This window comes from Vicia villosa, unplaced genomic scaffold (assembly GCF_029867415.1).
Source record: "Vicia villosa cultivar HV-30 ecotype Madison, WI unplaced genomic scaffold, Vvil1.0 ctg.001057F_1_1, whole genome shotgun sequence".
NCBI classification, from domain to species: domain Eukaryota; kingdom Viridiplantae; phylum Streptophyta; class Magnoliopsida; order Fabales; family Fabaceae; genus Vicia; species Vicia villosa.
In genome coordinates this window covers 382,902-399,393 of record NW_026705465.1, presented here as the reverse complement: position 1 = coordinate 399,393, position 16,492 = coordinate 382,902, and the positions used below count along the sequence as shown (strand labels likewise).

The window sequence follows — 16,492 nt, the reverse complement described above, 5'->3', positions numbered from 1 at the left end:
AGTCATCTTTTTGCAAAGAAGTGTACATGAACATGGAAACTTCAATGAAGATGAAACCAAAAGGGGTGTTTAAATGACTCCTTGAGCTTTCTAAAAAGTATGAGAACACCGTCATATGATCAAAAATGAGGGAGATACGCGTTGCACAAGTTGGTCGAATTTCTAGAAAAATGTGAAAACATAAATTGGCAAAATGCATGCTTTTAAGTAACGGGCCTATGATATTGCACCTCCCACGTGATTTTCACTTCAAGATAAGCCCATTAGTCATATAAATTTTATTTCATGATTTTATATCATTTATATTTGATTTTATTTATTTAAATTCAAATTAAATCATATAAAATCACACTTAAATGAGATAATTTTTATATTCCAATTATTCAATCAAATCCAATCTCATCCAATGGTCATGATTAAAGAAGAAATATGCATGGAATAGCATAAGGTTCAAAAATAGAAAGATTTTATATGAAAATCTCTTTCAATTTCCATGTCACTAATTTGCTTGATTATTCCACAAGATTCAACCCTAATCTCCTCTCATATATATTCTTAAACACTGCAACAAGTAGGGGAACGAAATTGGATGAGAGCGCAGCCCCAAGAACACTTAAAAACTTTCAAAGAACTTCTCAAACTAGGGCATGCGAGAAGAATTCGTTCAACAAAGTTGCAGGACAAAACAATCATCCCAATTCATCCTTCAGGTAATAAAGCATGATAACACAGTCATAATTTACGTTCATGCTGCTTGGAACATGCGCTTTATTCTTTGACATATTCATCGTATTTTTGTAAAATTCGTATCCCAATTTCCCTTGCGTTTTAACGTGTTTTTATCATGTGCATGAGTTCCTGGCAACATTTAGAAGGGACTTGGATCGTTGATAGCAAGCTTTAACGCAAGAACCATGTTACACCATTGTTAGGGCATGGAACATGTATGCTGTCGTTCTCATAGTTGCAGCGAATTTCAGACCAAATAGACATCACCAACGAATTCGCAGGACCCTTTTTAGTTAATCTGGGTCATTAGATCTTGTTTGGAGATTGATTTTTGTGCAGGTTTATTTTCTGAAAATTGCTACGAAGAAGACGAAGCAAAACAGCGGCAAAAACATGGCTATTCCGTAGCAAAATCTGGGCATGGAACGTTGAAGACGATGAACAGTGACCCTGGGCCCCGTTCGTCACGTGCGCGTCTTCTATTGGCCAGTCAACAACTCTGGATTTTCTCCCTCCTTCCCATTCGTCAGTCAGCGTCTCAGGGCCCCACTCTTGACTGTCCCCCACTAGTTTTTATTTTGTCTCTTTATTTATTTATTACCATTTGATCATTTAACAATTAACTAACGTGGCTCAGTTGGTAGGTGATGGAGAGATTTCAATTGGGAGAACTGGGATCGATCCCTGGCTCTAACAACAATTTTTTTAAAAATTGTCAACATGTTTGTTACTTCAAAATCCAATGCAACGCATCAAGACACCCCACGCTGCACCTTGCGATCCCCACCGTCAGATCAGCGTAAAACCAATTCTGATGGTCTCAAAAGCGCTGGTCCACCATGGATCCTCATCAACCAACCACACTGGATCAGAGCTAAGTTTCTCAATTATCTTTTATTTTAATTACATGAATATTTCTATTTTAATTTCTTTATTTTTCTTTTTCTATTATAGTTATTATCATTTATATTTTTTTACTTATCTTAATAAATTATTTTTTACATAGTGAAATTATAATCACCACTTTTTTAATCGAAAACCCGACTTTTCTTATAACATTAAAATAATTGTTTTTTAGGCTAATATTATTTTTTGGGTTAATTGAATGCCTTAAACCCTGATCTTATTTTAGCTCACTATTTTTTAGCATGATTACTAATCACTGTCAATGGTAGGTGTTATACACCAATGCATTTTTTTTAGCCTTACAAACCCTGTAGGTCACAATCAGTTTTCTTGAATAAACCTTTGGTTTAAGGGTAAGGTTTGTAAACCTTTTTTAGGGTTTATAGATCATTCATGCACTAACATTTTCCTTCGTGGCTGATTTTCAGGATTAATCAAAAATCTTCCGACTACGCGCCAGGGCAATTGAAAAGCTAAGTTCTGATCCTTCCTTTTTTATTATTTAAATCATTTTACCTCTTATTTTAATTTTTGCCTAGAGGTTAAATTGAGGTTTGTTTTCAATGCCAAGAATTCCCCATACGCTCACCCCCATTATTTTTCTGTTTAATTCTCAGATGATCAGAGTCAATCGAGGGTTCGAGGATTGATCCAGGGTTCTAGGAAGATCAGAACATTCAAGATTTTCTAATTAATTATTGTCTTTTCTTATTCTTTGCCTTTTAATTCCCCCCATCCCTGCAGGTGTTTATTGTAATAGCCTAGGCTTTAATTTCTGCCTTTATTTTCTGTCAATATTAACTGCGTGGTTAGTAATCTTAGGGAGTGCAAGCCTTTAACAAATTTAGAATAACTATAATTATAAGATAAATATTATCTGAATACAATCACGTGATTGGTGCACACACTCACCTTTAGGGTACCCCTCTTGTTGCCTGTTGCCTTCAATTTCGATCAAATAGTCAAGTCTCTTCGAGCGTAGGGATGCCTTAGCTTGTTGTCCTCGATTCAAAAATCACCACGTCCCTCCGATAAAAGATCATAGTCCCTTTGGGTTGCCTACGATAAATATGATCTCGTCCCTCGATTAAATGGTGATAGTCCCTTCGAATGCTAAGGTATCCTTACTGTTTCCTAATGACTATTATGTCCTTCCCCGAGACTACCTACCCTCTTTATGGTAGGGACAGTTTTATGGCGAACGATACTTTTCTCGATGACCCTCGATGACCCGCACATCCAATTGAAAGACTTCCTACCCTCTCATGGTATGGATAGACCCTTTCGCCCGAAAGACTTAAAGAACAAGAAAGACAACTTAGGGTAGGTAGTTCTCAATTGCTTGCTCACACATTCAAAATCAAATTACTTTTCACACCTCTCTTTCCAAAGCCATTTCAAAACAAGGCTACGCTTATTTACAAGCTAAAGTCCTTAACGAAATCTTTTTAATATTCACACACGACACTCTTTCAAACCAATCAAACAAACAAGTGAGTTAAGCAATTAAGAGCCCATGGATAACCATGGATGCAAAGGGTGCCTTACACCTTCCCTTTGCATAATTACCCCCGAACTCAAAATCTTTCAAAGGCCTTTCCTGTTCTTTTTGCCTTTCCGATTGGATAAAATAAAAGTCGGTGGCGACTCTTGCTATCCGCACATTTTGATAAAGTCAGTTTACCGTATTACAGAACTGGCGACTCTGCTGGGGATAAATTTCGATAAAAGAGGGGTTACCTTAAAAGTTTAGGATTCACTTAAATGTTTTCTATTGTTTGCTTTGTTTGTTTTATTTTTCAGGGGCGTTTTTGGGAATTTACTGAAGGACGAATTCTACACCCGGATTCAAGAACACCTAAGTTTAGGAGTGGCATAGTCATGGAGGCCTCTTTCACATATGTGGGAGATGAGTCAACATGAAGTTCACGCTTGAGTTAGGACTCCATAGCATATGCACACCTTTCTCAAATGAGGGAGGTCTATGTATGTGTCTGTGGGTGCGCCGGAGCTCAAGGACCTTTAGTTACCCTTAACCCATCCTGGCCTTTAGGAACGTAGTGGGGGGACTACCCTTGACAAATGTTAAGGACTAGTCGCTACCCGATGCTACAATTCAGATAGGTTCTTTCTCAAAGTATCATTGCATGGTGCAAATGCATCATGTCCGAGGGTGCTTTAGAAGGGCTGACAATTCTGGATAACTTTTAGAACCTGTTGCAGAAATTCCCTTATCCATAGAAATACCCTTGGGAAGGACACCTGATCAGACTCCATGCAAGCCTTAAGCCAAAAATTGTGTGACTTGTGTGACTTACTTGTGTGTGCTACTAACCCTTCTATTTCATGGCAGGATTGGCTAATAGGACATTTCGTCCTTATTACCTTATGTCTCGCTTAATGCATTACATTCGCATGACATCATGACAGCATAACATCACATGTTAACTAACCCTTTCAAGGATCTTAGGAATTTAAGGCGCACAAATTTAGATGCCCTTATCAAGGACTAATTTCTCATCAGGGGGCAAGAGGATTTATTTTCCTCTGGCACATGTCTTCCAATTCAGAGATTCTACACCTATCAAGGGGCAAGAGGATTTATTTTCCTCTGGCCGTATGCCTTCTAGTTCAGAGACATCATACCTATCAAGGGGCAAGAGGATTTATTTTCCTCTAGCCATGTGCCTTCCAATTCAGAGGTATCCCGAATCAGAGATATGGTGAGCTTGATTCCCATAGAAGAACACCCAAGAATCAGAATTTTTCAAACAAAGATGCTACCAAATCATTTCTAATGTTTCTAACTAAATTCCGTAAAGATCCTTGAAAACATTACATTTGCATTCATCACATTGCATAACAGGTTTCCGCAATAAGTTTCCCATTCTCTCTCGCTGTTTATTTCAGCACAACTGAAATCTCGAGCAATCATTCAAAAAAAATCTTCAGGCTCGGAATACCCGATCCCAGACTTTGATTCTGAACTCACCCAAGGGGCAAGAAGAATTGAAGGCACTCCTATTCTTGGGGTACAATTACAATGCGAGATGCGCTTATTATTCGAACAATCCTGGTTATGGTGTAAAGGATGGTAGACCATTGAAGCGTGCGATTAAAGATTTAATCATGACACTCAAATCAGAAAAGACCACGATAATGGAATCACGACAACTGAATCACGACAACAAAGTCACGACAACAAAGTCACGACAACAAAGTCACGACAACTGAGTCACGATAATGGAATCACGACAACAAAGTCACGACAACTGAGTCGCGATAATGGAATCACGACAACTGAGTCACGATAATGGAATCAAGACAACGAAATCACGACAACAAAGTCACGACAACTGAGTCACGATAATGGAATCACGACAACAAAGTCACGACAACTGAGTCACGATAATGGAATCACGACAACAAAGTCACGACAACTGAGTCACGATGATGGAATCACGACAACAAAGTCACGACAACTGAATCACGACAACTGAGTCACAACAGTCAATTCACTCATATGATCCAGAGGCTCAGGATAATCGAGCCAATGAATTCTAACACCACCCTTCTGACACCCCTGTGGTGATCACCGCTCCTATGCCTAGTCATGACAAGATTTATGGACGTCTCGACGGACAAACTTTTGGATCATTAGATCTACTTTCATTTGCAAGTTCTTTCCTGTTTATTTAAACATTCGACTTATGATAGAAATTATCTGTTTTAATAATTGTCATCAGTGCATTGCATATGTTTGTCTTGAATACATTATGTCGTTATCACTCATTTTAAATTACATACTTTGCATATGTCTTGTGTTTATTCAACTCCTGCTAAGCTGTAAGCCTTTTGAGGAAGGATGACGAAAACGATACCGCAACCCCATACAATATGCTTTTGAACGGACTATGCTGACGATGTACAGGCATTGTTTCAATTCCTAAACAGTGGAGATATAAGGATGATAATCCCTCGTCAACCCCTTTGAGCCTAAGAAGTAGAAGTTTCTTTCTTGTACTAATTAAAACCTTGATCATAACCTGGGGGCAGGGTAGTTCTCAGTTAATTTGGCTAGGCATTCTATTTTAAGAGACACCTTTCAACAAAGGTTTCAATCACAAGCGTTCATCTACACATCAAAGAAGTATCAGAGATGTCAATCAAAAAGCCAATGATGGTTCATCAATCATTAAGCAAGGCAGTCAATATCTTTCAAAAAAAAAAAAAAAAAAAAAAGAAAAAATGAAAAAAAAACATATATACAAAGAAAAGCCTGCTAAGTCGAAAATCAAAAGATGACTTAGGCAAAAAATCAAGGCATCCCGCTGACTGTAAACTCAAAATAGACAGTTCAGGCAAAAGTTAGGGATATCAAAAAGATGAAAAAATACAAGTCAATAAATTCCTAAACAACACAATGTTGTGACTACCAAAAGGAAGAAGTGACTGTCATCTCAAAGGTTCTCTTTACTGGTGAACCATCATCATCATCAAAGGTACAAATCTAAAAGTCTCTTGGAACCTGAATGCATAAGTTGAATTAACTGAGCTTAGGACTGAAGATCATCACGAAGAGGGGTGGGTACAATCAAATTTTGAGCCTTTATCTTTTGTTTCTTAAACCGTTAACCGAGCCACGTTACAACCCTCGAAAGTCCTAACTGAAGCATGGTTAGTTCGAAAGCATATTGTCACCAAAAGGTATCCTGACTCCTTAAGGTTTATCACAAATGCTGAGTTGATATTTTGTTTTTACAAGCATCAGGTTTTTACAAACATCTCATTGTTACAAATACCATGTCTTTATAAATATCACGCTTTTACATCTCTTGTTTTAACGTTTTTTCAAAAACTCAAGACAAACGTATGCATTGCATCTCATGAATTCATTATTAAACATATTCTGCTACATAATTTCAAATGTTAGCAACAGGACGAACCTGCACAGGGTACAACTAATGACTAAAAGTTATCCTGACAGACAAGATTACTCCGATAAGCAATGTCTACAAGGGGCACGACACGCTTTGCCCAATCAATCTGGGGCAATCAAGTCAAGATTCGAAGAATCTCTCAAATGCCAAACAGTCAGAGGCATACATCCCAAGTGGATTTCAAGCTATTTCCCGATCAATCTGGGGCAATCAAGTCAAGATTCTGAGAATCCCTCAAGGGTGCCAAAACAATCAGGGGCATGCATCCAAGTAGATATGAAGCTACTTCCCAATCAACATGGGGCATTGCCTTGGGCCTATGACTACTAGGGGCATGTCGCCCATAGCGCATATCTCACAAAGTCCTCGTAAGACAAATCTTTTCAAAAGTTCCTACTAACAGAGGCAAATCTATGCAAGTCCAGTTTGACATCTTGATCAATACTCAGCGGTGTGTCCTAATCAAATCCAGGAAGGGTAGTTACTATAATACTGGGGGCAATGTTCAAGGCATCCATGCCTTCCCACAGCTCCGATTTCACAAGATCATACCCCCACAGAGTAATTCTCAAGAAGATATCTTCAAACATACTCGTCCCGACGAAGACATGACTCCCCAACAGAGTTTACATCTTCAACACTGCCGGTTCTCCAACACTTTGCTCTCCTCCAACACGATTTATCAATATCTTTATCACCAATCAGGGAACATCAAGTCACTGATCATCCCCAAGCAAATCACGAATCCCCAGCTGAGCATCTTCAAAACAAGATTAGACATCAAAATCACAGAGGCGTAGAGATTTATTTTCTCGATCAAAACAACATAAATCATATTCACATATCATATGGCATAAACATATTCATACATTGCATACCTTACCTCATAATTCAGGCATGACATGCAAAGTTTCTCATTTATTTTGAGAAGCTCATTACATGACCCATGCATCATGACATTGCATAAAAACTAACCTTATCTTTTTCAGAATACAGGTACAGACAAATGAACGAAATCTCCAACTTTCAAAGATCTAATTCATTTACCACGAACGGTAATGACACGGTCACTTTCAAAGATCTAATTCGGTTACTACGAACGGTACCGACACGATCAACTCTCAGAGATCTAATTCTATCATCACGAACGATGTAGACACGATCACTGACGTCCCCAGTCTAATTCAGTTACCACGAACGGTGCTGACACGACAAGAGAGTCTAATTCTATCATCACGAACGATGTAGACACGATTATCTCTCCAAGATCTAATTCAGATACTACAAACGGTACTGACACGATCAAATCTCAGAGATCTAATTCCATCATCACGAACGGTGTGGACACGATTATCTTTCCAAGATCTAATTCGGTTACTACGAACGGTGCTGACACGGTCGACCTCTAAAGAATCTAATTCTATCATCACGAACGATGTAGACACGATTATCTCTCCAAGATCTAATTCGGTTACTACGAACGGTGCTGACACGATCGACCTTTAAAGAGATCTAATTCTATCATCACGAACGGTATAGACACGATCATCTTTCCAAGATCTGATTCAGGTATTACAAACGGCACTGACACGATCAACTTTCAAGGATATAATTCCATCATCACGAACGGTGAGGATGCAATCAACTATTCCTTAAAGTCTAATTCAGTTACTACGAACGGTGCTGACACGATCAACTCTCAAAGATCTAATTCACTTACTACGAACAGTAATGACCCGATCAACACTCAGGCAACTACTTCTCAAAACACTTCAAACATAGTCTAATACATGCTCAATTGGATGGCATCTTCAAGCCCATCTCCGACAAAAGTCCCTACATCATCAGCTAGGGCAAATTCCTAGGTATTCTAGTGTTCAATCCTCTTCCACCTTCAGATTCCGACTGGTATACAAACCACTCTACATCTTCAGGTTTAAGATAATTGAACAGGGGCAGCTGTCATACCCCAAAATTTGCCCATACTATTTCTCTTGTTCAAACTCAAGTCAAGGCATAAAGCTCAAAGACATCCCTCCTAAACAAAGTTCAAAGAATTAGGGTTTTGTTGTTCTGAGAAAAAAAATCAATGGATCAAAAGACTCCAAGGCACCTCACATGGCTTATGATGTTTCAAACTACCTCCATGACAAATTTCAGGTCTCGATTCAAAAGATTGATCACTCAATTGCTCAAACGATCAATAATCGACTAGATGACCTAAAAGTCAAATTGTGGTCAAAGTACAGTCAAAACTCCCGATTTTTTGTCAACATCCTTATTTTGAAGTATCATTCACCATTTGATTAAGAATTGATCATGGTTCATCAAGGAAAGATCTGAAATCAGCAAAACCCAAACTTTCTAAATTAGGGTTTCATAGGAAAAGTCAACTGAACTTTGACCAGCCATAAATTTCACATGGAACGTCATAAATTTTCCATCCAAAGCTCAATTTGAAGGAAATTGAATTCTCTACAACTTTGTCTCTCACATGCCAAGTCCAAAAATGCTTCATTTGGAAGATATGAGCCAAAACATTACAGGTCCTTCTAGAAGATCGCAAAAAAGTCATCTTTTTGCAAAGAAGTGTACATGAACATGGAAACTTCAATGAAGATGAAACCAAAAGGGGTGTTTAAATGACTCCTTGAGCTTTCTAAAAAGTATGAGAACACCGTCATATGATCAAAAATGAGGGAGATACGCGTTGCACAAGTTGGTCGAATTTCTAGAAAAATGTGAAAACATAAATTGGCAAAATGCATGCTTTTAAGTAACGGGCCTATGATATTGCACCTCCCACGTGATTTTCACTTCAAGATAAGCCCATTAGTCATATAAATTTTATTTCATGATTTTATATCATTTATATTTGATTTTATTTATTTAAATTCAAATTAAATCATATAAAATCACACTTAAATGAGATAATTTTTATATTCCAATTATTCAATCAAATCCAATCTCATCCAATGGTCATGATTAAAGAAGAAATATGCATGGAATAGCATAAGGTTCAAAAATAGAAAGATTTTATATGAAAATCTCTTTCAATTTCCATGTCACTAATTTGCTTGATTATTCCACAAGATTCAACCCTAATCTCCTCTCATATATATTCTTAAACACTGCAACAAGTAGGGGAACGAAATTGGATGAGAGCGCAGCCCCAAGAACACTTAAAAACTTTCAAAGAACTTCTCAAACTAGGGCATGCGAGAAGAATTCGTTCAACAAAGTTGCAGGACAAAACAATCATCCCAATTCATCCTTCAGGTAATAAAGCATGATAACACAGTCATAATTTACGTTCATGCTGCTTGGAACATGCGCTTTATTCTTTGACATATTCATCGTATTTTTGTAAAATTCGTATCCCAATTTCCCTTGCGTTTTAACGTGTTTTTATCATGTGCATGAGTTCCTGGCAACATTTAGAAGGGACTTGGATCGTTGATAGCAAGCTTTAACGCAAGAACCATGTTACACCATTGTTAGGGCATGGAACATGTATGCTGTCGTTCTCATAGTTGCAGCGAATTTCAGACCAAATAGACATCACCAACGAATTCGCAGGACCCTTTTTAGTTAATCTGGGTCATTAGATCTTGTTTGGAGATTGATTTTTGTGCAGGTTTATTTTCTGAAAATTGCTACGAAGAAGACGAAGCAAAACAGCGGCAAAAACATGGCTATTCCGTAGCAAAATCTGGGCATGGAACGTTGAAGACGATGAACAGTGACCCTGGGCCCCGTTCGTCACGTGCGCGTCTTCTATTGGCCAGTCAACAACTCTGGATTTTCTCCCTCCTTCCCATTCGTCAGTCAGCGTCTCAGGGCCCCACTCTTGACTGTCCCCCACTAGTTTTTATTTTGTCTCTTTATTTATTTATTACCATTTGATCATTTAACAATTAACTAACGTGGCTCAGTTGGTAGGTGATGGAGAGATTTCAATTGGGAGAACTGGGATCGATCCCTGGCTCTAACAACAATTTTTTTAAAAATTGTCAACATGTTTGTTACTTCAAAATCCAATGCAACGCATCAAGACACCCCACGCTGCACCTTGCGATCCCCACCGTCAGATCAGCGTAAAACCAATTCTGATGGTCTCAAAAGCGCTGGTCCACCATGGATCCTCATCAACCAACCACACTGGATCAGAGCTAAGTTTCTCAATTATCTTTTATTTTAATTACATGAATATTTCTATTTTATCCCTGGCTCTAACAACAATTTTTTTAAAAATTGTCAACATGTTTGTTACTTCAAAATCCAATGCAACGCATCAAGACACCCCACGCTGCACCTTGCGATCCCCACCGTCAGATCAGCGTAAAACCAATTCTGATGGTCTCAAAAGCGCTGGTCCACCATGGATCCTCATCAACCAACCACACTGGATCAGAGCTAAGTTTCTCAATTATCTTTTATTTTAATTACATGAATATTTCTATTTTAATTTCTTTATTTTTCTTTTTCTATTATAGTTATTATCATTTATATTTTTTTACTTATCTTAATAAATTATTTTTTACATAGTGAAATTATAATCACCACTTTTTTAATCGAAAACCCGACTTTTCTTATAACATTAAAATAATTGTTTTTTAGGCTAATATTATTTTTTGGGTTAATTGAATGCCTTAAACCCTGATCTTATTTTAGCTCACTATTTTTTAGCATGATTACTAATCACTGTCAATGGTAGGTGTTATACACCAATGCATTTTTTTTAGCCTTACAAACCCTGTAGGTCACAATCAGTTTTCTTGAATAAACCTTTGGTTTAAGGGTAAGGTTTGTAAACCTTTTTTAGGGTTTATAGATCATTCATGCACTAACATTTTCCTTCGTGGCTGATTTTCAGGATTAATCAAAAATCTTCCGACTACGCGCCAGGGCAATTGAAAAGCTAAGTTCTGATCCTTCCTTTTTTATTATTTAAATCATTTTACCTCTTATTTTAATTTTTGCCTAGAGGTTAAATTGAGGTTTGTTTTCAATGCCAAGAATTCCCCATACGCTCACCCCCATTATTTTTCTGTTTAATTCTCAGATGATCAGAGTCAATCGAGGGTTCGAGGATTGATCCAGGGTTCTAGGAAGATCAGAACATTCAAGATTTTCTAATTAATTATTGTCTTTTCTTATTCTTTGCCTTTTAATTCCCCCCATCCCTGCAGGTGTTTATTGTAATAGCCTAGGCTTTAATTTCTGCCTTTATTTTCTGTCAATATTAACTGCGTGGTTAGTAATCTTAGGGAGTGCAAGCCTTTAACAAATTTAGAATAACTATAATTATAAGATAAATATTATCTGAATACAATCACGTGATTGGTGCACACACTCACCTTTAGGGTACCCCTCTTGTTGCCTGTTGCCTTCAATTTCGATCAAATAGTCAAGTCTCTTCGAGCGTAGGGATGCCTTAGCTTGTTGTCCTCGATTCAAAAATCACCACGTCCCTCCGATAAAAGATCATAGTCCCTTTGGGTTGCCTACGATAAATATGATCTCGTCCCTCGATTAAATGGTGATAGTCCCTTCGAATGCTAAGGTATCCTTACTGTTTCCTAATGACTATTATGTCCTTCCCCGAGACTACCTACCCTCTTTATGGTAGGGACAGTTTTATGGCGAACGATACTTTTCTCGATGACCCTCGATGACCCGCACATCCAATTGAAAGACTTCCTACCCTCTCATGGTATGGATAGACCCTTTCGCCCGAAAGACTTAAAGAACAAGAAAGACAACTTAGGGTAGGTAGTTCTCAATTGCTTGCTCACACATTCAAAATCAAATTACTTTTCACACCTCTCTTTCCAAAGCCATTTCAAAACAAGGCTACGCTTATTTACAAGCTAAAGTCCTTAACGAAATCTTTTTAATATTCACACACGACACTCTTTCAAACCAATCAAACAAACAAGTGAGTTAAGAAATTAAGAGCCCATGGATAACCATGGATGCAAAGGGTGCCTTACACCTTCCCTTTGCATAATTACCCCCGAACTCAAAATCTTTCAAAGGCCTTTCCTGTTCTTTTTGCCTTTCCGATTGGATAAAATAAAAGTCGGTGGCGACTCTTGCTATCCGCACATTTTGATAAAGTCAGTTCACCGTATTACATAGGTATTCTCCCTAGAGTAACTTTGAATCAGTAGGCGACAAGGAAAAGAGTGCAGCAATTAGGGATTATAACCTTGAAAATAATGGGACTATCAGCCCTAGCGATGTCTAGTATGGTAAAATACTAGTCTAGATGTAGAATAATCCATATGCTAAACTCACCGGAGACATGCGTTAGTGTTGTAATTATGAAGGGGTCACATATCAAATGTTTGCCCAACTAAGAGAGTCGCTGTTGTTGTGGAAGAAAGGTAAGATAATGACAAATATGTAGGGGTTGAGTTTGTAGAGGAAAAATCTGATGAGAGAGAAAACTTTGTGTTGCAGAGAACTTTATTAGCATTACAAGAATTTGTTTAAAACACATTATTCTATCAAGAACAAGTTGTATAAACTGATTGTGGATAGTGGCAGCATGGAAAATATGGTGTCACAGAATTTGATAGATTATTTGAAGTTGTCCAAAGAACCCCATGAGAAGACATACACCATCGGATGGGTAAGCAAGGACTCCCATGTTCGAGTAACACTAGCCTGTAGAGTTCTTATCTTCATCAGAAAGTATTACATAGAAGAGTTACTCTGTGATGTTCTTGATATGGATGTTTGTCATATTTTACTTGGTAGGCCTTGACAGTTTGATAATGATATCACTTATCGATGACGAGATAAAGTGATGATGTTTACATGGGACACATATAAAATTGACATGACTCTTGTTTTGCACACTTTGATAAGAATCCAAGAGGAAATAAGTCTAGGTTTCTGGTGATGACACAAAGTGAAAAAGAGCTTGATGAGGTTGTTAAAGAAACTGAATTTTTATGTAAAATGGTTAGTACAAGGCTGAGGAGTGTTGTAAAGGAGGAAACAACAATTCTAGAAGAAGTGCTATGGATCCTAGATAATTTCAAGGAATTGACCGCAGATGAGCTATCAAACAATTTGCCTCATATGCAACATAAACGTTGAAAAGTTAAATATTTTAATATAGGAGACAATGTGATGGTGTTTCTGCATAAGGAGAGATTTTCAGTTGGTACTTACATCAAGCTGCAGCCACGCAAGTATCGCCGTTCAGAGTGACCCTAAATATCCATGATATAATGCTTATGTGGTAGCTCTATCGGACTTCAAGAATATATCAAATACTTTCAATGTTGCTGACATTCATTAATATCAAGCAGATGAGACTTTTTATCAAGAAGAGAACTCGGGGTCAAGTTTTTCAGAGATGGAGGAGACTGATGTAGGAAGATTTTTTTAAGACATCCGAATTTGTTTTAAGTCCAAAACCAACATTTTAATATTTTCTGCAATTTTTAATTTATTACTTAAAATTTATTTTATTTTATTTTATTTATGTTTTGGAATAAAAGTCTATTAGGATTTCTTAGTTTTATTTTATGTATTTAAAATCTTTTTGGGTGATTATGTGAATTACCTTTCATTATTATAAAATTTAGAGTTTTTTTCATTCTTGTGAATTCCAGCTTTATTTAACTTTCAAGATTTCATAATAAAATTAGCTTTCAAGATATTGACACTTTCTTTCTTTATCCCTTGCCCTTCTCACCCCGAAACACACCATAATAATAAACTATTGAAGCTACAGAATATGAATGTCTATGTATGGACACTGCACTTATTTTTATTACTTTATGTGTGAAAGAACAAAAAATCATCACTGTATAAGGTACCAAAAATATTATAAAATATGAGTGTGGGTGCATTTTACTACTTTATAAAATACTTTATAAAGTAAAGTCATGATTATATACTGGCATCCTAGCATATCACACTATAAATACTGAGATCTCTTTTTTCTTTTGTTTGAACTCATTCATATAAATTTGGTCTGAAAAAATAAATAAATAAGTCCTACAAAAATGGTAAGAGCTCCTTATTTTGATGAAAATGGAACAAAGAAAGGTGCATGGAGTGAAGAAGAGGATCAAATGCTTATTGCTCACGTTCAGAGACATGGTCATGCTAATTGGCGTCAACTTCCCAAAGTTGCAGGTATAAATTTTGTAATTAATTTAGTATTAGTCAACTATAGAGGATATTTATTAGAAAATATTATCCGTTTATATTAATTAATCATGATTTTTAATTAATTTATTGTAATTAATTTCTCTTGTCTGTAACAGGTTTAGCCAGATGTGGAAAGAGTTGTCGGTTGCGTTGGCTGAATTACCTGCGCCCAAATCTAAAACGAGGGAGCTATACACAGAATGAGGAACAAATGATCATGGAGTTGCATAAAAAGCATGGGAATAGGTATGATTTTTGTTACTTCATATTAAACTTGGTCAATTGTTGAACGAGTCTAAGCTTTAAATTGAAATAAAAAAAAATTACATTAAAAAAAAGTTAATGCATCTAACTTACAATTGAGTCTAGATGCAACAGTTATTTAGACACTGTTTTTGTTTATATCATAATAGATATAAAAATTCAAAGCATGAGAAAACCGTGGAGTAAAAAATCTAACTGAATTTATAGTTTATAAATTTATATTTTTAAAGATATCACTTTGATAAATGTCATTTTCCCATAAGATAATAATTTTTTTTATTTATTACGGTGGGTGAAATATCTCAACTGATATTTGTTATCATTGAGATATTTCATCTAGTTAAATAAAAATTTTAGTTTTGGATTCTAAATATTTGATTTTTGATAAAAAAAATATTGAACAAACATAAACGAAATTGTCCCATTTGATTTTAATTCACATTGTAAATACCGTCTAATATGATAAAAAATATTAGAAAGGGAAGAAAATTGTAATTTTTTTTAATAAGCAATAAGCAATTTTAATCTAGCGAGTTTTGAATTTGGGACTTTGAGATGAACACTTTCACCGCTAGATCACACACACAAGAAAACTGTAACAGATATCATATGTTTAAAAATTAGAGTAAATTGATCAATTTATTAGGATGGATCAAAACTCATCATCTAATTTATAAAATAAAATTGATATTATTAACCGGTTACAATTTAAAATTTTAATCTTAAAAAAAATTTATTACAGATGGTCTCGTATAGCTGAAAGTTTACCTGGAAGATCAGACAACGAGATAAAGAATTTCTGGCACAGCCACCTAAAGAAATTCTCAAGGAGCAATGAGAGCAAGATTACTCAAGAGATTGAAAGGACAAAAAGTTTGGAAAGTTCATATTCAATGTCTTACACGGCTACTAAAGCCAGTTCCGCTTCAATTTCATCTAGTCATGTGGAATCAAACATGGACTTGTATAGAATAGAAAATGATGTTGCTTCTTGGGAAACATGGGATGGATTCACCAACAATTTTTGGACTGAACCTTTTGTTTATGATAACACAATCAATCAGGATTACTTTCCCATTTCATATTGTGGAGTAGAGCTAGAGGATCCATATTTTATATAGTGTAATATATATTTTAGTATAATACCATGGTTATCACAATATATAAGTTCTAGTCCCCTAGTATTCAGGATATATTGCATATTGTTTCTTCTCCCCCATCAAAAGACCTAAGGCATGAGGAATTCGAGGTTGAGGAAGAACAACACCACATGGATGCTAGTCATCTATATCTCTTTCTGTGTGTGTCAAAATTAGTGTTTTCACTGCATAGAGACCTTCTGACTTGGATCTGTCCGATATTTCTATAATCATTAGTAATTAAACTCGCTGTTGATTTTAAAGTTGTTTGTGTATGCATACTTGTATGTTTGTTCATTTGTTGTCTTAAATTATGCCATCCGATCAAATTGATCT

At 36.3% G+C, this 16,492-nt stretch overlaps 1 protein-coding gene across 1 annotated transcript; it reads left to right on the top strand.

Moving 5' to 3' along the window:
* Nucleotides 1–14,569: 14,569 nt before the first annotated feature.
* LOC131632975 (transcription factor MYB30-like) lies at nucleotides 14,570–16,267 on the top strand. Its single transcript, XM_058903683.1, has 3 exons — nucleotides 14,570–14,738; nucleotides 14,870–14,999; nucleotides 15,760–16,267. The coding sequence occupies exons 1-3, from the start codon at nucleotides 14,606–14,608 to the stop codon at nucleotides 16,136–16,138; spliced, it is 642 nt and encodes a 213-aa protein (XP_058759666.1). The 5' UTR covers nucleotides 14,570–14,605; the 3' UTR covers nucleotides 16,139–16,267.
* Nucleotides 16,268–16,492: the final 225 nt, after the last annotated feature.